The sequence below is a fragment of the Tasmannia lanceolata genome, unplaced genomic scaffold (assembly GCF_043159265.1).
Source record: "Tasmannia lanceolata isolate RefF3 unplaced genomic scaffold, GAP_Taslan_0.1 ptg000003l, whole genome shotgun sequence".
Taxonomy (NCBI): Eukaryota; Viridiplantae; Streptophyta; class Magnoliopsida; order Canellales; family Winteraceae; genus Tasmannia; species Tasmannia lanceolata.
This window is the reverse complement of record NW_027518680.1, coordinates 55,429,387-55,453,589: the sequence shown is the minus strand read 5'-3', so window position 1 is coordinate 55,453,589 and position 24,203 is coordinate 55,429,387. Positions and strand designations below refer to the sequence as shown.

Below are 24,203 nucleotides of genomic sequence, written 5' to 3'. Positions count from 1 at the left end.
TAGAGATCAACCAAAATCTGCCAAAAGAAACGTTGGTTCATTTGACATAATCACTGATCTTATTCAAAATCCACGGAGAGATCAGCCCAAAAATGCTGGTTCGAGGGTTTACAACAAAAAAATGAAGGTTTAAATGGCAAAAGAAACAAAAAATACAGCACAAATTGAAGGAAAATGCGAGGGTTTAGAATAAAAAACAGATCGAAGCAAAAAAAAAAAAAAAAAGGGTTTCAAAGTAGGAAAAAACCTACATAAAGGAAAAAAATGAAATAGACGAAGAGGAAAAATAGGGTTCCGAAGCTAACCAGTTGATTTGGGTCGGATTTGTGGAGAGGAAGACGATGATCAAAGGGAAAATAGGGTTCCAAAGCTCTGCAACAAGGTCTCGAACGGAGAAGAGGCGAGACTTTTTTTTGTGTTTCTCGAGAATGTCGAAAGAGGCGAGACTCTTTTTTTGTTTCCGCATGCCCGATAGCGTAATTCCTTGAGAAATCCGTCTAATTTGGTCGGATTTGTTTAAGCGGAAAATACTTTCACACGTCGGATTTCACGGAATCCACGTCATATGCAGCGCTTTCCTTCTCCTGGCAACAAAACAACCACTTTAGGTCATTTTCCGCAGATTTGGGGTCCGTTTCGGTTCCTTTCCACAAAAAACGTGCAACTGAACAGACCCAAATGGAATTTAACCAATGGGATTGTCCTTTACCCTTTTTTTTCGGAGGTGCGTGTGAGTCTAGCATTCCAAATAAAAGCATATAAAACTGCAAATTTCTCGAGAAGCAATTTCGCGGTTTATTTTTGCAGGAGGGAACATCCACCCAGATTAATAAATTAATGAGACAAAATCTTCTAAGAGATGACTATTGATGTGATTCATGTGAACTTACTGTGAAGTGTGAACCACGTTATTGCTTGTGCGAAATTGCATAGACAATTCATATTTTGAAATTGCATAAACAATCCCTATCAAACTGGGCAAGTGGCAAATCTTCCAGCATTTTCTACGAGTTGTGGGAAAAGATCTTTCTCTCTGTTTTTTTAACAGATTTTGCCAAAGATTTCAAATCCCATTTGAAAATTTCAGTATACTGACACCCAATATCTCAAATCCCTCTCTAATTTATGTGATGGATGAAAACCAGCTTGAAAAGGTAAGCAAAATTTTCTCCCTAATTTATGCTTTGAAGTACCTTGTCTTCTCATTTCATTGTATTTCATTTTGTCCTTATTATTGAATTCATTTGTTTGGATCTTCTTTTCTATTAGTTTTAGGAGGACCCAGATGAGTATTTGATGTCAAAATTTAGAATCCAAAACCCTATGAGCACTTAGAGTTTGATTTCATTTGGAATTTCCATTTTTTTGTTAGTTTTGGGAAACCCATTTTTTTTAATGTTAATAGTCTGTTTAACTATGAATATAAATCATTTAATTTTTTTTAATTAGGGTGTGTGTTTATTTATTTATTTATGCATTCATCTGATTCCCTGTTTATGGATTTTCTTTCTTCATTTATGCTTTGACTCTCCCTCTATTGGGTGTCTCATTTTAGATTTTGTTTTTATTCTTCATTGACATTGGTGCTTCATTGTATATGTGCAGATCTAGTTTCTCTTTCATCAAATAACATGATTCAATTTGATGCTGTATTTGAGATTCTGTTTGAATTGCTAATTGTTAGATTCTCATTCAGTCGTTTGAGCTTTTAAGAAATAGAGAGGCATCTTAAGTTATTGTCTAGGATGATGAATTGGATTTTATCCAATATTACCTTTGGATGTAACAGATGGGCTACAAAAAAATATTCTCTCTTAAAATCAACCAAGCTAATAATACCAGCATGTTGGATTGCTAATAACAAAAATCATTTTCCATATACCTTCTAGAGAGGGTCCTTAAAAGGAGGAAAGAATTAAATAAGGAGGCTTATGGGTTTTCTCTTTTAGTGGGTCTCGAAAATATATGGTTCTCTCTTGGTTTTCTTTTCTGAAAAAAAATGGGGAGAGTAGAGAATTTTTCTTGAGTTTTTTTAATCGACACCAAAGCAAAAAAAGATATTTTGACATTGATCGAGCAACTTTCAGCCGCTTAAAATTGCATCAAAGAGAGGTGATTCTTCGTAGGTTTTGCAAGTTTGTGTGTCAAAGAGAGATGAGTGTGGGGTTTGTAAGGTAGGTGCCACCGATACATTCAGAGGTAACTTTGTACCATGATCTTATGTTTATTTCATCATAGATGGTGAATTTTGGTTTTGCCATTCCTATGGACGTAGCCATATACCGTGACGGACTACATGCATCTTGGGTGTGCTTATGTTTTTTTCTTTTCTTTTAGCATTGTTTTCTTTACCCAAATTATCACATTCAAATGTTTGGTGATCCTTGACTTCATAAAAAACATGTGATTGAGTTTTGTTTCTAGTGAAGGACTCTAGAGTGCCGAATGTTTCTGCCAAAACAAAAACATTTGAGATCTCTGGTTTCCTATTGACTTCTAAAAGGATGATTTTTGCTCTAATCATGGATTATTCCAGTGATGATTTGGAATATGAGGTCCTATGTCTTTTATATATATATGTTAGAAGGTGTATTGCATAGCCTAAGGGCATAGTGGTCTTTGTATGTTCTCTTTATATATAAATCCTAAAGTAAGGGGGAGTAAACCCTAACTTCTTCCTTTTCTCTCTAATCTCTTCTCCTCTCAACATGGTATAAGAGCCCTAGGGGTTTTTGTGCCCTAGGGACCATTGGAGAAGCTCCCCTTCTCCTTCTTCTCTCCTCCCTCCCTCCATCACGCTTCTCCTTTTTTTCTCCTTCTTCTTGCCCACCCTTCCCACTCGCCCCTGCCAATTTTTTTTTTTTTCCGCCCCTGCTCCTCCTCCTCCCTCGCTCTCTCTCTCTTCCACCCCAATCTCTTCCTCTTTCTTCCCATTTTCACCCCTCCCTTCCTTTCCCTCATTAAAACCCTCATTTTTCCCTACTAATCCCATTTCCTATCCCTCATGAAACCTTAAATCCCTAACCCTCCCACCCTAAGTTCTAACCCTCTTTCTCTCTATGGTATAAATTTCTTCCGCCCCTCTTTTCTTCTTCACTCCGCGACTCCGACCTTTCATCTTCTCCATTTATGCCCTAGAGGCCCTATTATGTCTTTTTTTTCTCCTCTCCTTCGTCGGAGTCGCGCCATATTCTCTCACCACACATAGTGGTCTCTTTATGCCCTAGAGGCCTTCTCATTTCTCTTGTCCCTTACTTTGACGTCGTGTGTTGTCTATTTTGCCTTCGTTCCTTCTATGGATCCTCCTATTGTAGACAATCCCTCTCTCGGGCAAACCTCTTCTTCTTCTACCCCTATTTCCCATTCATCGGGTGATGCCTCCTTCCTCCCGATGACCACGGTCAAGCTTGATGGTTCCAATTACATGAATTGGAAAGTGGCGGTGGAAGTTTATCTCATGCCAAAAGGAAGGTCTACACCATACGTCATGACCCTCCTACGGTTTTGGATCCCACTTATGAGCAGTGGGAAACGGATGATGCTCATATCCGTAGTTTACTCTGGCAGAGTATGATCCCTCAGATTTCAGGGACTATGATGCAGCTTCCGACTGCAAAGAGGATTTGGGATCATACTGCGGTTATGTTTTCAGGCGTTGGTAACCTCTCCCGTATTAGTGCCACATATTCTGCGTGGATGCATCTTCGGCGTGGTGACACCCCTCTTTCTACATACTATGGTCAGTTCGTCTCTCACTGTCAGCAGCTTGACATTTTTCTGCCCTTGACGACAGACTTAGCCGTCGCCGCTCGGCAGCGGGATCAGCTTCGAGTTGTTCAGTTTCTCGAGACCTTGGGCCCCGAGTTTATGTTTTTTCGCCAGCAGATTTATGGTTCTGGCACTATGCCTTCCCTCGATGAGGTCTATCAGCGGGCACAATAGTGTCTAGGTGGAGCCTCTCTTACTCCTGCTGTTTTTGATGGTCATGCTACCGCAGCATATGCAGTAGGAGATCGTCCTGCCCGTGGTGGTGGGATGTTTGGCCGAGGCCGTGGCCGTGACTCTAGCCGTGGCGGACGTACCATGGGTACGAATTTCTCTAGTGGCAGGGGATATGGTGGCCGACCTCGTCCATATTGTACACATTGCCGGCGCGAGGGCCACCGTGATGAGACCTGTTATGTGCTACATCATGAGCGTCGTCCCCCGCCGCCATCTCAGTTCGGGCGATCAGCGCACCTTTCTACTCTGGACGACTCTGATCCTCGAGCATCTTCCTCCGGCTCCAGCCCAGCTGTACCGTCTTTCACTCAGGCCGACTATGATGAGCTCCAGCGCCTACGCTTGGCCGCCCATCCTCCCAGTGCTGGCTTTGCACAGCCAGGTAGCACTCCTGCCTCTCTTCTCAGTAGCTCGAGCTCCTGGATCATTGATTCGGGAGCCTCGAACCATGTGACAGGTACTCTATCCTCACTCAGGTCTTTTCACCCTCTTTCCTCTCAGTCTATGACCCTCGCTGATGGCCGTACTACTCCCATTTCTGGTACAGGGAGTACCTCTCCCTACCCTGGTCTTACCCTCTCCTCTGTGCTTTGTGTTCCCCAGTCTCCCTTTAACTTACTTTCAGTCAGTCAGCTCACTAAATATCTTAACTGCTATGTCTCATTTTATCCATCTTATTGCTTATTACAGGATCTTGCGACTGGGAGGACGATTGGTAAAGGACGTGAGGTAGATGGGTTGTATCGTCTGGATGGAGGTCCCCCCCGTACCATTTTACACAGTTCTGTCGACGCCTACCAGTGGCACTGCTGCCTTGGTCATCCATGCATTGAGCGCTTACGGCGCACCTCTATAGTTTCTGTTCCTATTCAATCTTTTCAGTGCGAGGCCTGTGAACTTGGAAAACACCACCGTGTGTCTTTTCCCTCTAGGCTTGTTAGTCGGGCCTCGCACCCTTTTGCTTTAGTGCACTCTGATGTATGGGGTCCCTTGAGAACTCCTTCTATTTTTGGATATAGATATTTTGTTGTTTTCTTTGATGACTATTCTCGCATGACTTGGCTGTATTTGCTTCATGATCGTTCTGAGGTTTTCTCTGCTTTTCGTACTTTTCATTCTGAGGTTACAAATCAGTTTGATTGTACCCTCAAATGCTTGCGCACAGATAATGCTAGAGAATATTTCTCCACTACCCATGGGTTCCAGGATTTTCTTTCAGTCGGGGTATTCTCCACCAGTCTTCCTGTGCTCACACCTCTCAGCAGAATGGTGTGGCTGAAAGGAAGATGCGCTCTTTACTTGATGGGGCTCGCTCTCTTCTTATTCAGATGCGAGTTCCCAAGAGTTATTGGGGTGATGCTGTTCTTACTGCATGCCACCTTGCCAACCGGCTTCCATCCTCGGTTCTTGGTGGCTCTTCCCCCTTTGATGTGTTATACCCTGGTCATGACCCCTTTCCTATCACCCCTAGGGTCTTTGGGTGTGTGTGTTTTGTTCACCACCTTGGTCCTGGCTTTGATAAGCTGGACCCTCGGGCTGAACGATGCATCTTTCTTGGGTACTCCCGTACCCAGAAAGGTTATCACTGTTACAGTCCTCGCCTGCGTCGGTCCTTTGTGTCTGCCGATGTCACATTCTTCGAGTCTGAGTCCTACTTTGTATCTTCTCATGAGGATCCTTCCACAGGTCCTGACTCAGACCTTCCTCTTCCCCTCCCCACCCTTCAGGCTCCTCTCCTCTCCCCTCCTGTATTAGTTCCTGAGACTATTCCTGTTTGTGATCCCTCCTCTTCACTACAAGCTCCTGAGGCTACTGAGGCTCCTCCTCCCACTCCTCCGCAGACATATCCTCGTTAGCCGAGATCTACAGCTCATCCTCCTCCGCTTGCGCCATCGTCCTTGCAGCCGGAGATCACACCCCCCACATCTCAGGTACCTATCTCTTCTACTCCTACTTCAGATTCTCCCATTGCTTCTCGTACTCGTTCTCACAGTACTGCTCACCCAATTTCGTCTGTTATTTCATATGATTCTCTCACCCCGATGTTTCGGAGTTTTGTTTCCTCTTTGTCCTCTGTTTCTTTGCCACAGTCTTTACCAGCTGCACTTGATCATTCGGGATGGTGTGCAGCCATGGATCTTGAGATGGAGGCCCTCCAGGCCAATAAGACATGGGAGTTAGTTCCTATTCCTCCTGGGGCTCGACCAGTTGGTTGTCGATGGGTTTATGCCGTCAAACACTTACCTGACGGTACTATTGAGCGCCTTAAGGTGCGGTTGGTGGCAAAAGGCTATACTCAGACCTTTGGTGTTGATTATTTAGAGACTTTTTCGCCGGTCGCTAAGATTCCGTCTGTTCGTGTTCTTCTATCTCTTGCAGTTACACATGACTGGCCTCTGCATCAGTTAGATGTCAAGAATGCCTTTTTACATGGTGAGCTTACTGAGGAGGTGTATATGGAGCAACCTCCTGGGTATGTTGCTCAGGGGGCGATGTCCTCCTCAGTATGTCGGTTGCGGAAGTCTATATACGGTCTCAAGCAGTCTCCTAGAGCCTGGTTTGGACGATTCAGTGATGCTATCATGCACTATGGCATGAAGCAATGTGCAGTTGATCACTCCGTTTTCAGTTCTCATTCCACTACTGGTTGTGTGCTATTGATAGTATATGTCGATGACATCATCATTACAGGCAGTGATTCAGAGGGGATACGCAGGTTGAAAACCTTCTTGCAGAACGAGTTTTCAACCAAAGATTTGGGTCCTCTCAGATACTTTCTTGGCATTGAGGTTGCATATTCTACTAGAGGTCTCTCCCTCTCACAGAGGAAATATGTATTAGATCTTCTTGAGGAGACAGGTCACCTTGGAGTGAAACCTGCGTCTGCTCCCATGGACCCAAATGGGAAACTTCTTCCAGAAGAAGGAGATTTATTAGATGACCCTGGCAGATATAGGAGGCTGGTGGGTAAGCTCATATATCTTACAGTCACTCGTCCAGATATATCATTTGCTGTTGGCTCAGTCAGCCAACATATGAGCTCACCCCGTACTTCTCACTGGGCAGCAGTGATTCAGATTCTTCGCTACTTGAAAGAAGCACCAGGGAAAGGACTCGTATTCATGAAGCACGGTCATACCCGGGTAGAAGGCTTCTGTGATGCAGACTGGGCAGGATCTCCAGCAGATAGGAGATCTACCACTGGATATTGCACCTTTGTTGGTGGCAATCTAGTGTCGTGGAAAAGTAAGAAGCAGGACATAGTCTCCAAGTCGAGTGCCGAATCAGAGTATCGTGCTATGTCTCATACCAGCGGGGAGCTTATTTGGTTACGTTCTCTCCTTTCAGAGATTGGTTTCTCTTCATCTGCTCCAGCTCAGCTGTATTCTGACAATCAAGCTGCAATTCATATAGCTACCAATCCAGTCTTTCCGAGAGAACCAAGCATATAGAGGTTGATTGCCACTTCATTCGCCAAAGGATACAAAGAGGCGAGATTCATGTTTCTTTCACGAGATCTGCTGATCAGTTAGCAGATGTGTTCACAAAGCCCTTAAGCTATACAAAATTGAGTGACATATCTAACAAGCTTGGAATGTACAATATATACATTCCAGCTTGAGGGGGAGTGTTAGAAGGTGTATTGCATAGCCTAAGGGCATAGTGGTCTTTGTATGTTCTCTTTATATATAAATACTAAAGTAAGGGGGAGTAAACCCTAACTTCTTCCTTTTCTCTCTAATCTCTTCTCCTCTCAACAATATATATATATATATATATATATATATATATATATATATATATATATTTTTTTTTTTTTTTTTTATTTTTATTTATTTATTTATTTTTTCACATCACAGATATTCTTAAAAATATTCCAGCCAACAAATTTTAGTAGTTTTCCCCTCAATCTGCTATTTCTATAGAAAGGAATAATTAGGAGTTCAGCCACCATAAGTGCTTCAAGTTAACAAAAATAAGGGTGCAGGCATGGAGTATTTGAGGCTACATATAGGTTCTAGAACTACACACGGATTTGGAATAAATGATTTTGCTTATGAAAAAGCTTGGTGTTGCCATAACAATGCCAACTATGAAGAAAGGAGATGATAAATAATTCCTCCTCACCCCAAAATACACACACTTAATTTACAAAGAATGCCCCCCTTCTAGTGGTTTTACGACTAAAATACGATGTTTCAATTGTGTATGCGTTTGGAGAGGGGGAGTTCAATGATAATTATATATAAAAAAAACATGTGTTTTCAACAAGTCAAAAGCTCATCCATCATTGGATAGAAATCAAACAAGTAATTCAACATAACTCTCATATCATTCGAAGTAAACCGTAAACTTCTATTGCCTTCGGCATGCAACCAGCAAGGTATAATGTTGAACTGAAATATGGTGTTTCATACCATGATCAACAATGAATTCTCAAAATGCGGCATTTTTTATTGCTAGATACAAAAGGAAGCATCAAATTTTATGAAAGACTAAAAATGAAAAATAATTCTGAAGCACCAAGTCATACTGAACAACAATCCACAAAAGTAACTAAGTACTTGAATCCCAAATAAGAAGGTGCGTGAAACATTCGAATGAACCATGTAAAACGAACTGGTGACACAATTATAGACCGTAGACAAAAAAGATTTTGTTTGTTTATTACTAAGTTGGCTTGCTCACATTCTAAGGACAACAACTGACACAGAAGGGACTGATATCTTCAAACTGTTCAGCGATGAATGTTCAAGGTGAAAATGCAACTAAAGAGGAGAGAGCAAAGATTGTAATGCCCTTAGCTCAGAACCGCTTTCATAGTCAAAATAATAAGAACCTCCAGAGTCATGCCCTCGACCAAGCTGCTTCATCTTTAGATCTTGGAAAAGACAAAAGGAGGGTTAAAAGGTTTGGGTCTGTTTGGATGCAGATAGTTACTTTGTAGATTAGTGGTATAAGTAGTCAATAAGAAGGAGACAAACATTTGTAATGTTTGATCTTACCTAGGATTTACCAGGTAGAATAGTGATAAGTGGTGTTTGGTTGCCAATCTCGTAAGAGTAAATGGAGGGGTGCCATTACCGATATATAGAAAGAAAAGAGAGAGGGAAGAAAAAGAAAGAGAGAAAAGGAGAAAAAGCAAAATTCTACTTGACAAATTCTTCCTCTTTTGAGGAGGATGGCATGGAAGGAAGAGAAGATGGATGCCATGTCACCAGACAAGCAATAATTATCTTTGAATCTTGTCTAGTAGTCTCTAGGGATTTTGATGCTAAACTGGCTACCAAACACCATAAAAGTTACCAAAAACAGCAATATTCTACTTGTGACATCCTTGAGGCTGCCAGGCTTGTGGCAACCAAACAGATATCAAATTAAAGGGAAATTTAGGAACTTAATAAATTTACTGACGGATATCAAATTAAAGGGAAATTTAGGAACATATAAGGTAAGTGACAAAGGAAGAAAGAAAGTCGGTTGAGCTGTTCCTATACTTGCAACACGGGACGTAGTACCATTTGTAAGCATTACAAACTATGTAGAAGACAAAGAATGTAAGCTAGAATACACACTTGGACTGCCAATCATATGATCGGATGCTCCCGAGTCAATGACACAAAGGGTGAGAAGAAAAAGAGGTGACACAAGGTGTACCTTACCAAGCTAGAGTAGCAGTGGAAGGAAATGGCTAAGCTATATAATTAGAAACCAGACAAGAATATTCCTCCTTAGAGAGACGTAATCTCACATGTATCTGGTTGTGGAATGGACACTCCTGAAGACTGGGAGGTCACACCATCATTTGTATATACCGCATGATTGGAAAATCTTGTTGGTTTTCCTTTCTTATCCCAAATAAAATCTATAGTGTCACAACCACAATGAGCACAAATAGGAATCCACGACCTCTACCTTGACCTCCCGTAACTCAATATGACCACGCCAACCACTATTATGGTCTTATCACCTCAATTACCACTATGCCCACCATTCCAACCTCCACGACTAGCATGTCCTATCACTGCTAAAGCAGATCAGTCAACGACAAAGTTGCCGAACATCAATGCTCACGGAAGTCTAGAGAAATTATCGGAAAAAAAAATTAAAATTCTCGAATACTGAGAATTTGGACACGAACTAGTTCACAATCAGACTTCAGACCGGAGAGAAACTGGGCGATATTAAATTCCTTTATCTGATATAGTTTGGTAATGCTGCAAGATATAGAATACATCTTCTGAACATGTTCACAAATTTAATGTGCGGTATCAATGAAAATCAAACTACTACTAATCTTCTGCTCCATATTGATTCATAACCATGTCTTAATTTGAATGTCCTCCTGAATCCACTCAGAGAAATTAGATGCATCAGATTTAGGTTTTTCTTTTGTAAGATACTTCAACTTTCTTTTGGCTGTGAGAACTTCAAAGGATCTGGCCCAGTGAACATAGTCAACTCCCATTAAGCTTACTGGAAGTAACATGAATGTTAAGATAATCCAAAGTTATTACTTTTTCACAAAAAATTAACATAATCCAAAGTAATTAGCATTCCAGACCTAGAATTAGGCTTCATCTCCATCACAACTCACCATCAAGCACATTTAAAGGTTGAACAGATATCACCCATACAACTAACAGGCTTTCCACACATAATAACAATGAATCAACTGTTTTGAAGGTACTTGAAAACTCCTAATTGCACCTCCAAACTCAGTCGTCAGCCACTATAACCATTCACCAATCGTCAATCAACATATAATTATTGTAGCAAATCACAACCCGAACTATAAAGATTGTTGCAAGCCACTGGTCACCCACATATTGATGTCGCCAAAAAAAAAAACGTGCAATGTTGTCGCCAATCACAATGCCACCAATAGAGCTTGTCACAAGCTCTAAAATGTCATACCAAACTTGCCATCAATATCTAGTCACCACATAGAGATGAGAAAACACAGAAACATCACCTATTCTCTAATTTCATGTCGTAAAGAGGGCTTAGAAAATGTTGGAAATACTATGTTACACACCTTTATAATTGAAGATCGGCCAAAATACCCCTACACAATCTAACATGTTCTTATAGTAGGAAATAGGAATTGATGCCCATGTTTTTAAAGTTGCATACATCTATAGAGAAACATGTCAACTATCTGGATCGCATCGGAGACATCTTTCTTCCTTATTGGAAGTTGATTGATTTTCAACCAATTAGTTTGGTGGGAAGCGGTTATATGATTCTAGCTAAATTCTTATCGGATAGGTTTCAGAGCGCAATGGCGGGAGCCTCGCGCATTGGATCGCCCTTTTTATAGCTTTCAGAGCGCTCTATGAAGCATCATTTCGAGCACGCAATACATTCATTCAGGGTAGATAAATTCCCGATGAAGCTTTTGATTGCTCATGAGTGTTTTGATTTCTTATCAAAGTAACGTAATTCGAGGAGTGGTTTGCAAAATATATATGGAAAAAGCTTATGGTAAAGTGGAGTTGTTTGGATCATCTCGTGGCTAGAATGGATGAATGTTGTATCTAGTCGGCTTGTTGCTCTGTTCCGGTTAATGTTTTACCCATAGGCTTCTTCTAGACGATTAGAGGTTTACACGAGGGAGTTTCCCTTTCCCTGTTCCTTTATACTGTCATGGTGGATTCTCTCAGTAGAATGATCAAGGTCGGCCCTCCTGCGTTGAAAGTTTCCCATCTCCATTATGTGGATGGTACAATGCTGTTTAGCAATTCTAGTTTCTGGAAGATCAAAAAGCTGAAAGCAGTTAGATGTATGAAGTTGTCACGGGGAAACAGAATAATTTTACAAAATTTGTGGTAAAGGGTGTTTGATTAAACGAGGAGGCGACGGAGTTTGCTAAGACAATTAGTTGTGATTACAGGTCCATTCCTAATTTCTATCTTGGTCTCCCTTTGAGCTTTGGAAGACCCTCAAAAATTTTATGAGATCCAGTTATTGAGAGATTTTAAAATGTCTTTCCTCTGGGAAAAGAGCATGATGTCTCTCGATGACAGGATCACTCTTATCAAGTCAATCTTGTCTAATCTTCCCATCTATCTTTTGTCACTCTTCCATTGTCCCATATCTGTGATCAAAAGATCGATATACTTCAACTTCCTATGAATGACAGAAAGGACTATAGAAAGTTTCATTTAGTTAAATGGAAAGTGATTTGCAAGTCGAAAAAAAGGAGGTCTTGGTATTAGAAGATTGAGGATGATGAATCAAGGCCTACTAGGAAATGGCCGTGGGTATTGGTTGTACAGGCTAAATACGGTCCACCTTTGGACGATAGTATTCAATGGACAAGCATAGCCCTCTTAGAATCTTGGTCAAGCAAGATATTTTGAAGGTTACTATTCTATTTTAAAGAAATATTCACAATAGATTGGAACGTGGGGATAAAATCCGATTCTTGTGGAATGGGGTGGTGTGGAAACAGGCCTGTAAGACTGGAATTTCCTAACCTTTTTAATGTGGTATTAGATAAAGGGAGTAATGTGGCCAATTATTTGAGTAGGGGCGATGAGAAGGGATTGGCATATTAAATTCAAGAAATTTTTAATTGGAAATTCCATTTTGTTACGTTGTTTTTGGTCAAAATTAATCCGATCTGCATTAAGAAACATGGGGCCGATAAGTGGGTGTGGAAGTGGTCTTCGGCGGGTGTATTCTCAATTTGTTGTTTCTATTGCCATGTAGCTCACCAATTTTGTTCATCTTCCACTTGGAAAGCATGGTGTTCTCATGCACTCCATAGGGTTGTGGCCTTTCATTGAACATTGTGCTGAAAAAGATCCTTACTGTAGATAATCTCCACGATAGACATATGATCTTTGTGAAATATTGTGCTTTATGCATAAGGGATGCTAAGCATGTTGATCACATGTTGCTCCATTGCAGTTTCAAGTGTAAGCTTGCTATTTCATTTTTGAGCTCTTTGAATTGAATTGGGTTCTTCTTAGTTAGATTGTAGTTCATTTTGAATCTTGGGATTTTGTTCCGTGGTCTTCTTATAAATAGGATTCTATGGAGCCTATTTCTTACTATCGCACATTGGCTAGATTGAGAGGAAATAATCATGACTCTTTAAAGGTGTTTCTAGAGCCATTTCCATCATTCAGAGACAGATCTTCATACCAGTTGTTTATTTGGTAACGACTCTTCTGAGTTTCTAAGGTATTTCTGAGTTTGCTATCCACGAATCCTGGGAGAAAAATGCATGACTAGGTGCAGAAAGGAGCGTCCTCATCCCATGTGCCGCCTCCACATACCGGGTTTTGGAAGCTTAACTCCGACCATGGTTTTAAATTCCTACTGAAACTGACGCGAAACAACCAATATGTTTTTTGTTTCCATCCCCACCGAAACCAAAACAAAAATGACCTAAATACGTAAACTAAAATCGTAAGTGTAATAATGGCATACTATATTAGTATGTTTTACATATATGAATCTCATGCAAAATATGGTGCCTGTATTATATATAGATATTTATATGAAATACATGTGAAATTTGATATCTACTAAATTACCAGACGTGTGACAATGCATGCCACTAAGGTGTTCAATGCTTGTAAAACAATATGGACTGCTGTTTTGTTTATATGATGGTTTCTAAGTGTGTAGTTATGCTTATTGTAGCATTTCCTGAAGTTTCATCTTTAAATTTTATCATTTGCATATGTTTCCATATGCTTCCTTGATTTTACGTGATTTCCACCGAAATTTTCATTCGAAACCGAAACCTTTCCGTTTCCGACCAAAATCAAAATCAAAATTTAAAACCTCGACTTCGACAGGTGTTGGCGACCTAGGTCCGAAGGGTATTGGAGGCCTTCTTAGGAGCTTCAAGAATGAGGTTAGTTGAGCTTGAACCGATCGGGGAGAAAGATTCAAACAAGTTGCTGGTTCTTGCACTCCGCAGTGGCATTAGGCTTTTTAATCTGTATTTGCTTGATCACCTCATTATCGAGGGAGATTCTCTTAATGTGGTAAAGCTGGTGAGAAATGTGTCCTAGGAGATTTGCAAGCGTCATCAAGGAAATTCTTGATGTGATTGTGGTTCGCAATATTGAGATTCGTCATGTATGGAGCTCGGCTGATTGTGATGTCTATCTTCTTACTCGGTTTGGTGTCACCAGGGATGAGGTTATGACTTCTGAACACCCCCACCCCCCCCCGGCAAGGAGATTTCTTCGTTTATTGTTATTGTGTGTGTGTGTGTTTCTTTTTCCTTTTTCTTTTTCTTTATGTTTACTTTGTGCCTTTAGACCTCCTCGGTCTTGTCCTTCAATCTAATGGAAGATGTCATTTATTTCAAAGAATGATATGAAAGATAGCTGATATCTTGCTCCTGCCTGATTGAGTTAACCAGAAAATTATAAGAAAAACACGTCTCCTTCATGTTCTCTCATATATTTATACCTCAGACCTCTAAATATTCAGCTAATATGCAGGTATGCTAATCGTGCTTACCTCTATAGGATCAGCAAATGGCCTATGATGGTGCAAAACAACCTTTGCTCTCGGGGTTAGTTGACCCACACCCTCAACCAGAACAAATGAGCGCTGCCAAGAAAAGAGGATACCGTCGATGTCGAAGTGCTCCTATAACAGACATGGTTTTAACGGAGAACAATGGCAGTGGCTCCCCTCCAATCGCCGAATCCATTTTGCGTAAATTCCAACCGTCATTTAGGCAAGTTACTGTGTTGTTTGCCATCTACTTGGGGATAGGCACTCTCTGCTTCCTTCTCGTTCGGAACCAGATAAGTGGTACGAAAACAAATGAGATTATAGATGCCATATATTTCTGCATTGTGACAATGACAACTGTGGGGTATGGAGACCTCGTGCCTAATAGTATTGCTACCAAACTTCTCGCATGCGCTTTTGTATTTACTGGTATGGCTCTTATTGGACTTATTCTCAGCAGAGCAGCAGATTATCTTGTAGAAAAGCAGGAAATATTATTGGTTAAAGCCCTAAACATACGTCGCCATGTTGGGGCTACAGAGATTATAAAGGAAGTTGAAATCAACAAAGTAAAATACAAGTTTCTCACAGTCACAATACTTCTCATGGTGCTGATAATTGTCGGAACGATTTTCTTGTTTAAGATTGAGAAACTGAGCCTCATTGATTCCTTTTACTGCGTTTGCTCAACCATCACCACTTTAGGATATGGGGATCAAAGCTTCTCAACTGAAGGTGGGCGTATTTTTGCCATATTTTGGATATTGGCTAGTACTATCTGTTTAGCTTTGTTCTTTCTCTACCTTGCTGAGTTAAACTCTGAGCGCAGACAACATTCTCTAGCCAAATGGGTTCTTACACGAAAGATGACAAATGTGGATCTTGAGGCGGCAGATGTTGATGGTGATGGCGTTGTGAGGTAAGAAAATCCATCACCAAATATGGTAAACTCCTATTCATATGGCACCGGGGTTCCTTTTTAATGAATTTGATTCCAAGCTTTTATGACATTATTGAATTAGCTCAGCATGTTGACTTTTATAACTATCATAATTGATATGCTTAGTGAGTCACTCTGTTAGCAGTTGAATTGCCTTCTCATTAAACATGAATATCACACATAGTACAAATACTTTGCCTCAAGAATTTCTCTGAAGGGTGTATCTCGGGATGTTTTTTTTGTGATAATCAAGTTTATATTGGGAAAATAACTGGAATAATAAAATATAGGAAAAATTATTAAAAAAATGCAAAGTTTGTCTAAATTGTGAATAAAGAGTAGTGATTTGAAATTTATAAAAAAGGTGTTATCAGGTGAGAGAAGATAGCTTTTAGGACAAATATACCCCTCCTAGCTCTTTTTTCTCTCTACCTTTTTGCATCTATCCCTATGCACTTATTACCTTCTCACCTACCACCTTCTTCTTCCTCAAGACTTTTCTAACGTGGAAAACTCCATGGAAGGGTTTTGAAGGTTGCCATTTACAACAGGTTTGGTATTCATGAGGGTTTATTCATGATAAACTTATCAAAGCAGTGTTACAAAATGCAAAGAAAATGAATTTTGAGCCTAAAACTGAATTTTGTTGTTTTTCCCATTTTCAAGATAAATCCATTTTCTTTGCATTTTTTTGATTCTAAAACATCAAAACCAAGTTTCAATTTAGGGTTGTTTGCATGACACTAAGATCACAATGCATATCCCTATTATCCTTGGAATTAGTACTCAATTTGAAAATAAAAATCTTTGGAATTATCCATATTCTACTAGCTTCCGTCGGAAGTCCGAACAAAACTTCGGACTTCCGAATGGAAGCCAATATACGTAACCAAAATACTAGTTCCATTCGGAAGTCTGAAGGTTTGTTCGGACTTCCGAACAAATGTTCGGATTTCCGACAGAAGACAGTCGGACTTTGTAGTTTGGTAATTGTCATATGTTAGTGCATCCTTTTTTTATTTTTTTCGTAATTTTACTACTTTGCTTCCATTTTTTTGTAATTTTTCATTTAAAACTTAGCACTTCAGCCACAAATCCGTAATGATTACCATTTTTTGCAATTATGTTTTTGCTAGCCACCTTTGCACCCCCAATCTTTGCATCAAAGGATGGGCCACAAGCCGAGAAGTTGCCTCGGCGAAGGTGGCTAGCAATTCCTATACAAAAAAAGGGAAATGTTATCCACACTATTGTATTTTGATGAGGGCACTCCTCACTTAATTAAAAGAACAGTATGCCCCCCCCCCCATAGGATGATCCAAAGCGTCCATTAGATGGGCCACAGCCTAAATAGGTTGTGTCCCAAAAATCATTTCCATAGGTTGATCCTAACCCTCCGATCTATAGAGGGTTAGGACCAACCCTTTAACATTCTGATCAGAGGGTTAGGATCAACCTACGGAAATGCTTTTTGGGGCACAACCTATTTAGGCTGTGGCCTATCTAATCGACGGTTTAGATCATCCTATGGTGCGGGCCATACCATACTTTTAATAAAGTGAGGAGTGTCCTCATCAAAATACGGTAGTGCGGATAACATTTCCCAAAACATCTAAAAAAATACGGCAAAAATCCGGGTGACCCGCGGGTCGACCCGGCCCGTACGGGCCCGGCGTGGGAACCACATTTTCTACGCCGGAACCACTAGGGAACCACATTTTATACCCCGGAACCACATTTTATACGCCGGAACCACTAGGGAACCACATTTTATACCTCGGAACCACTACGGAACCACATTTTATACCCCGGAACCATTACGGAACCACATTTAATACCTCAGAACCACTAGGGAACCACATTTTCTACCTCGGAACCACTAGGGAACCACATTCTATACTCCGGAACCACTAGGGAACCACATTTTATACCTCATAAGCACTAGGGAACCACATTTTATACATTGGAACCACTAGGGAACCATATTTTATACCCAGGAACCACTAGGGAACCACATTTTATACCTCGGAACCATTAGAGAACCACATTTTCTACCCCCGGAACCACTAGGGAACCACATTTTATACCCCGAAACCACTACGGAACCACATTTTATACCTCGGAACCACTAAGGAACCACATTTTCTACTCCGTAACCACTAGGGAACCACATTTTCTACCCCGGAACCACTAGGGAACCACATTTTATGGGAACCACTAGGGAACCACATTTTATACCTCGAAACCACTACGGAACCACATTCTATACTCCAGAACCACTAGGGAACCACATTTTATACCTCATAACCAGTAGGGAACCACATTTTATACCCCGGAACCACTAGGGAACCACATTTTCTACCCTGGAACCACTATCGAACCACATTTTATGCCTCAGAACCACTAGGGAACCACATTTTCTACCCCGGAACCACTAGGGAATCACATTTTATACCCCAGAACCACTAGGGAACCACATTTTCTACCCCGGAATCACTAGGGAACCACATTTTATACCCCGGAATCACTACGGAACCACATTTTATACCTCAGAACCACTAGGGAACAACATTTTCTACTCCGAAACCACTAGGAAACCACATTTTATAACTTGCAACCACTACGGAACCACACTTTCTACCCCGGAACCACTAGGGAACCACATTTTATACCCCGGAACCACTAGGGAACCACATTTTATACCCCCGAACCACTAGGGAACCACATTTTCTACTCCGGAACCACTAGGGAACCACATTTTATACTCCGGAACCACTAGGGAACCACATTTTATACCCCGGAACCACTAAGGAACCACAATTTCTACCCCGGAACCACTAGGGAAGCACATTTTATACCCCGGAACCACTAGGGAACCAGATTTTCTACCTGGAACCACTACGGAACCACATTTTATACCTCGGAACCACTAGGGAACCACATTTTATACCCCGGAACCACTAGGGAACCACATTTTATACATCAGAACTACTACAGAACCACATTTTCTACTCCGGAACCACTAGGGAACAACATTTTATACCCCGGAACCATTAGGGAACCACATTTTATACCCCGAAACCACTAGGGAACCACATTTTATACACAGCAACCACTAGTGAACCACATTTTATGCCTCGGAACAACTAGGGAACCACATTTTATACCCCGAAACCACTAGGGAACCACATTTTATACCCCGGAACCACTACAAAACCACATTTTATACCCCGGAACCACTACAAAACCACATTTTATACCTCAGAACCACTAGGGAACCACATTTTCTACTCCAGAACCACTTCAGAACCACATTTTATACCCCGAAACCACTAGGTTCTAACATGTAACCAAACATGATTGTATACATAGAGAGAGATAGAGAGAGATCAAGATAAACATTGCAACCAAACAAAGAGTCTCATAAATAGGGCCAAAGCACAAAAAACATGAAAACATGAAGAGAAGATGTTAAACCTAACCGAAGCTATGTTTATCACCCAAATAAGCAATGGAGATTTTTTTCCAAACTACAATGGCAATGGAGCTATATCAGGTTGGCAATGGGCTTTTTTTCCAAAAGTACAATGGCAATGGAGCTTTATCACGTTGCAAATGGAGTTTTTTTTTCAACACTACAATGGTAATGGAGCTTGGAAACGTTCGCAATGGAGTTTTTTTCCAAAACTACAATGGCAATGGCAAGCTTCAAAAACCTTCCATGAAGCCTTGAGGAAGAAGGTGGTTGGAAAATGGCAACCTTCAAAATCCTCTCATGGAGTTTTCCATGTTAGAAAAGCCTTGAGGAAGAAGAAGGTGGTAGGTGAGAAGGTAATAAGTGTATAGGGATAGGTGAAAAAGTGGAGGGAAAAAAGAGGTAGGAGGGGTATATTTGTCCTAAAAGCCATCTTCTCTCACCTGACAACACCTTTTTTATAATTTTCAAATCACTACCCTTTATTCACAATTTAGACAAAACTTTGCATTTTTTTAATAATTTTTCCTAAAATATATAAAAATATAAAATTTAAGAACAATCTTAGAATAACTGAATAACAAATAATATCGTGAATTTATTGTGTTATTATTGTAATATTTTCACAATAAAAAATAAAGGGAAATGTTATTAGCACTACCATATTTTGATGATCACACTCCTCTCTTTATTAAAAAGTAAGGTGTGGCCCGCACCATAGGATGATCCAAACCGTCCATTAGATGGGCCAAAGCCTAAATAGGTTGTGACCCAAAAATCGTTTCCATAGGTTGCTCCTAACCCTCTGATCTATAGAGGGACTGAATATTAGAGGGTTGATCCTAACCCTCTATAGATCGGAGGATTAGGATCAACCTATGGAAAAGATTTTTGAGGCACAACCTATTTAGGTTGTGGCCCATCTAATGGACGGTTTGGATCATCCTATTGTGCGGTCCGTACTGTACTTTTTAATAAAGTGAGGAGTGTGATCATCAAAATATGGTATTGCTGATAACATTTCCCAAAATAAAATATGAAGATATCTCGATGATCTTTCAAATTTTTGGGATTTTATCATTTTATAAAAAATTCATAAAAGTGGCAAAGTCGCTTTGTTGCCTATTACATTAGGCACAACAGTTTTTTTGGTACAAACTGGAGTGCATATGGATACTCTTCCATCTACTTATTTGGGCTTACCGCTGGGAGCAGGTAGTCACAAAAATTGGAGTTGGGATCCCATCGTGGAAAGAATCGAGCGCAGGCTAAATACATGGAAGAGAAACCTCGTATCTAGACGTGGTAGACTTACACTCATAAAGGCGGTGCTGGCTAGCATTCCCACTTATCAGTTGCCCCTATTCAAATGCCCTATTAGCGTAGCGTTAAGAATAGAGAAAATTCAAAGAAGATTTCTGTGGGGTGGGCCGGATAATAAAAAGAAGGGCATTCCTCTAGAGAAGTGGGTTGATGTTAGCAAGCCAATTAACACGGGTGGCCTTGGGGGTAAGAAAGATAAAACTTGTGACTCAGTCTTCATTGGGAAAATGGCTTTGGAGATATGGGGAGGAACCGTCTTCGTTATGCGTGAAAGTTATCGATAGCAAGTATGGTGCCACTGTGGACCATTGGGAATCTGATGATAGATTTTCTCTAAAGGGTTGCACGATGTGGCGAGACATATTGAGTTTTATTCATTGGTTCCGTGCCGGAACAAGACTTAGGGTGCATTCAGGTGATCGTGTTGGATTCTGGCATGATAAATGGTGTTCTTTCTTCCCCTTAAAGGAGATATTCCCGGATTTGTTCATGGTATCTTCCTCGAAAGAGGCTCTTGTCAAAGATTGCTTTCCTCGCTTTGATAATAGGGTTGTGTGGGTCCCCTCCTTGAGACAAAACTTTTTTTTTAAGGAGTTACCTTCGGTGTCAAGTTTGTTCGAACTTCTTGAAAAATGCTATATTAAATGGGACGGTTCCGATGTTATGGTGTGGACTTGGGAGTCTTCTAGGGAGTTTTCTGCTAAATCATTTTATCTTCATCTCATTCCTTGTCCTGCTTCGTCTGTTATTGCTAGAGTTTGGTCCATCCCTGTTCCCCCTAGGGTTGGAGTTTTTGGTTGGGCCGCTATTCAGGAGCGTATTCAGACGGTGGACTTGCTAAGAGATCGAAAGATGTTGATCATCAATCATTTTTCTCTTTGTATTGAGGATGGAGAATCAGTTAATCATCTTTTTATCTATTGTAAGGTGGCTAGAGAAGTTTGGGGCAGTGTGTTGAAGAGGTTTGGTATTTCTTGGGTATTCCCCTTGGACCTTTCACAGGCGTTGGAGACTTGGTTCTTTTTTCCTTGGAAGGGAAAAGGAAAAAGTATGTGGCTCATATCATTTTTAGCGTTCTCTTGGTGCTTTGGAAGGAAAGAAATGCTAGAATCTTCAAAGGTATGGTAAAAAGTGTTCCTTTCCTATCCTCTAAGGTGACAACTATTTCGGTGTTTTGGGCAAAATCCCTCCGTAGCTTCGTATTTGTTTCCGCTTTTGAGCTGTGCAAGGGTTGGAGTGTTGTGTGTTCAAGTGCCAAATCTTCCTCCCCTGTTTTACAAGTTTGGGAACCCCCAGATTCGGGTTTTCTCAAGCTTAACTTCTATAGTTCTAGTCTTGGCAATCCTGGACCGGCCGACATTGGGGCAGTACTAAGGGATGAGTACGGTGTAGTGAGGTGAGCCTTTGCGGGGCCCATTGAAGTTGCAGATTCAAATGAGGCGGAAGTGTGGGCAGTTCATCAAGGGATTAAACTAATGGGGGGATTGACCTTAATAGAGTCGTGGTGGAAGGTGACTCGCTAAATGTCATTCAGTGGTTATCCGGATCCCAATCTCGTCCTTGGCGCTTCGCGGATTACTTCAATGAGATTGCAGACATTGTGGGTTCTAATTGCATCTCTTTTCGTCATATTAGGAGATCGGCCAATGGAGTTGCGGATAAGTTGGCAAAAAGTGGAGCTCGCTTGGTGGCCCTTGAGCAATACGATTTTCTACCACCTTGATTCTTTCTTGTGTCTTCTCTTCTGGTACATTGTTTGTATATTCTTTTGCCTTTTCTTTGTATTTTTGGCCCTCGCGATCCTATCAATGAATTCTTTACCATTCAAAAAAAAATTACAGTTTTTCGGTACATCACATTCATGCATTTATGATCCATGCGACCATTGATGCTACTGTTCTCTTTTCGATAGCTAGGAACCCGAGTTGAACCAACAATCCTCTAGTCAAGTGAGAAAGCAAGTTATTTTGATTTAAGTTCTTTTCTCTATCCGAGGTGAAATAGAATAACCCGGTTGAAGCGTAATGATTATACATTTGTATGTCCCATAATATTTCTTGAAGGATGATTTCTCTCCCGGATGAGCCATATAGCTAAGAGAAACCATGAGCCAAGAATAGAAGAGCTTACCCCCCACCCATGAGTAAATATTTCTTATTAGCCCCATTAGACCATACATCTCTCTTTCACAAATCAAAACCATCACTTCATTTTAGCTATCACTAGGCAGAAGATTTATACTGGTCTTGTTAACTGCATTATGTTTTGTTTTCAAATTTCAACAACTGCTTTTGCTGGTATCAAATGTTATTTTCTTGTTTTTGTAATTAACCATATTTCTTTGGTTTCATTTCCACAGTGCTGCTGAGTTCATCGTATATAAACTCAAAGAGATGGGGAAGATTAACCAAGAAGATATTGCACTCGTTATGGAGGAGTTTGAGGATCTTGATATTGATCAGTCTGGGACAATTTCAGCTTCAGACTTGGTACTTGCGCAATCATCTCCACAACAGAGAAAATACAACTAAAACGTTCTTAGAGAGGTTGTTAACTGAAACTTTTGTGTATTTTCAGTTGAGTTCTGGAAATGGATGTAAATATGTTCAAGAGATCCTATCTTCTCTTTTGTTTTTGCTCTTTCTTCTATATGCACCGAAGATTACATGTTTGCCCACGTTCTTCTTTTGTTCTACTTTAGAAATTTGCTAGGCAATTTCGTGGAAAGCCATTTCGCGGCTGACTTTTGAATTAGAGAACAGCAACATCATATGAATTAAATGAGTAAGATAATCTACTAAAAAAGTGAGCCTGTGTGCCTGTTCTCTCATGCGAAAGCGAGCCGTGAAATGGCTTTCCGCGAAATCGCCTAGCAAATCCTACTTCTTTATACACTGGACATCACTTGCATGCATGAAGATGTATTTTCTGTATCAGAAGCACCTAATTCTTAAAAGTTTAGGACCTGACTGTTTAGGATTTTGAGAACCGATTGTGAGTCCAAAACTGATAATTGGACTCAAATTTTGAGTATTACTGTCTTGATGGATCCTTGTAGTGGCCACTCCATGCCAAAGCTTTTTATGACATTCATCCATACGCAATAAGATCGGTGCAATGAGCTAAATATGTGACAAAAATTCTTCATTCTCCCTGCAAAATACACACCAAGTGGCCATATGGACTTTCTGTTTTTGCAGACATTACAAGTATTGATTCTTTTCCTTGCCACCGTCCATGCAAATGCCACCACCCAAGATGGGAGCACTTCCATCTAAATCCAAAGTTTTTATATGGTGTGAGTGTGAATTCCAGTATATTGCAAAAATTGGGACCCATTTCATAGGATGATCCAAACCGTTCATTTGTTGGGCCACAATGTAAATAGGTTGTATCCCATAGACCATCTCCGTAGGCCTAACCCTCCGATATGTAGGGGGACTACGCAATATAGAAGCCTTATAGATCGGAGGCTTAGGATCATCCTATGGAGTTGATCTATTGGGTACAGCCTATTTATGGTGTGACCCAACAAATGAACAGTTTGGATCATCCCATGAAGTGGGTCCCACTGTACTTTTTTTTTTTTTTTTTGAAAATATTAGACTTCGCCATATAAAATCTCCTAAATCTATCCTCAAAAGCATCTACCTTTGGCATATGTCTTTTGTAAAGGCCAGCACTTTCTGTCACTTTAGGTTGCATATATTATCCCAACTAATTGCGTGAGGCTTTCTTTGAATAAAAGGTCTTACCAAAGGAAATCCCAATTTTATAGATAATCTTCTTAAGCTGATAATCAATAAAGTTGAATATAGTGTAGGACAGACTTGATTTTGAATAAAAGAGTCTTACCAGAGGACATCCCTAGTAGTTTTTTCAATTTTATTCATAGTCTTCTTAGAAAGTAGGAAAGCTAATAATCAATAAAGTTAAAGACTATTTTGAACAGACTTGATTAACTGAAGT

The 24,203-nt window shown here is 40.5% G+C and overlaps 1 protein-coding gene across 3 annotated transcripts; it reads left to right on the top strand.

The window, feature by feature from the left end:
* Positions 1-940: 940 nt before the first annotated feature.
* On the top strand, positions 941-22,911 carry KCO1 (Outward rectifying potassium channel protein). 3 transcript variants are annotated; one of them, XM_077374097.1, is made up of 4 exons: positions 941-1,154; positions 13,821-14,169; positions 14,478-15,415; positions 22,594-22,911. In XM_077374097.1, the coding sequence occupies exons 3-4, from the start codon at positions 14,514-14,516 to the stop codon at positions 22,763-22,765; spliced, it is 1,074 nt and encodes a 357-aa protein (XP_077230212.1). In that variant the 5' UTR covers positions 941-1,154; positions 13,821-14,169; positions 14,478-14,513; the 3' UTR covers positions 22,766-22,911. The 3 variants fall into 3 exon arrangements, with proteins under 3 accessions (XP_077230212.1, XP_077230204.1, XP_077230208.1); XM_077374089.1 differs by lacking the exon at positions 13,821-14,169 and having other exon boundaries at positions 14,505-15,415; XM_077374093.1 differs by lacking the exon at positions 13,821-14,169 and having other exon boundaries at positions 944-1,154.
* The last annotated feature ends 1,292 nt before the right edge of the window (positions 22,912-24,203 follow it).

Excerpts from the sequence above, each read along its gene's own strand:
- KCO1 (XM_077374089.1), top strand. The coding sequence starts at position 1,131 with ATGGATGAAAACCAGCTTGAAAAG. Across the intron at positions 1,155-14,504 it reads ATGAAAACCAGCTTGAAAAG|GATCAGCAAATGGCCTATGA; the intron begins GTAAGCAAAATT and ends TTACCTCTATAG. Across the intron at positions 15,416-22,593 it reads GATGGTGATGGCGTTGTGAG|TGCTGCTGAGTTCATCGTAT; the intron begins GTAAGAAAATCC and ends TCATTTCCACAG.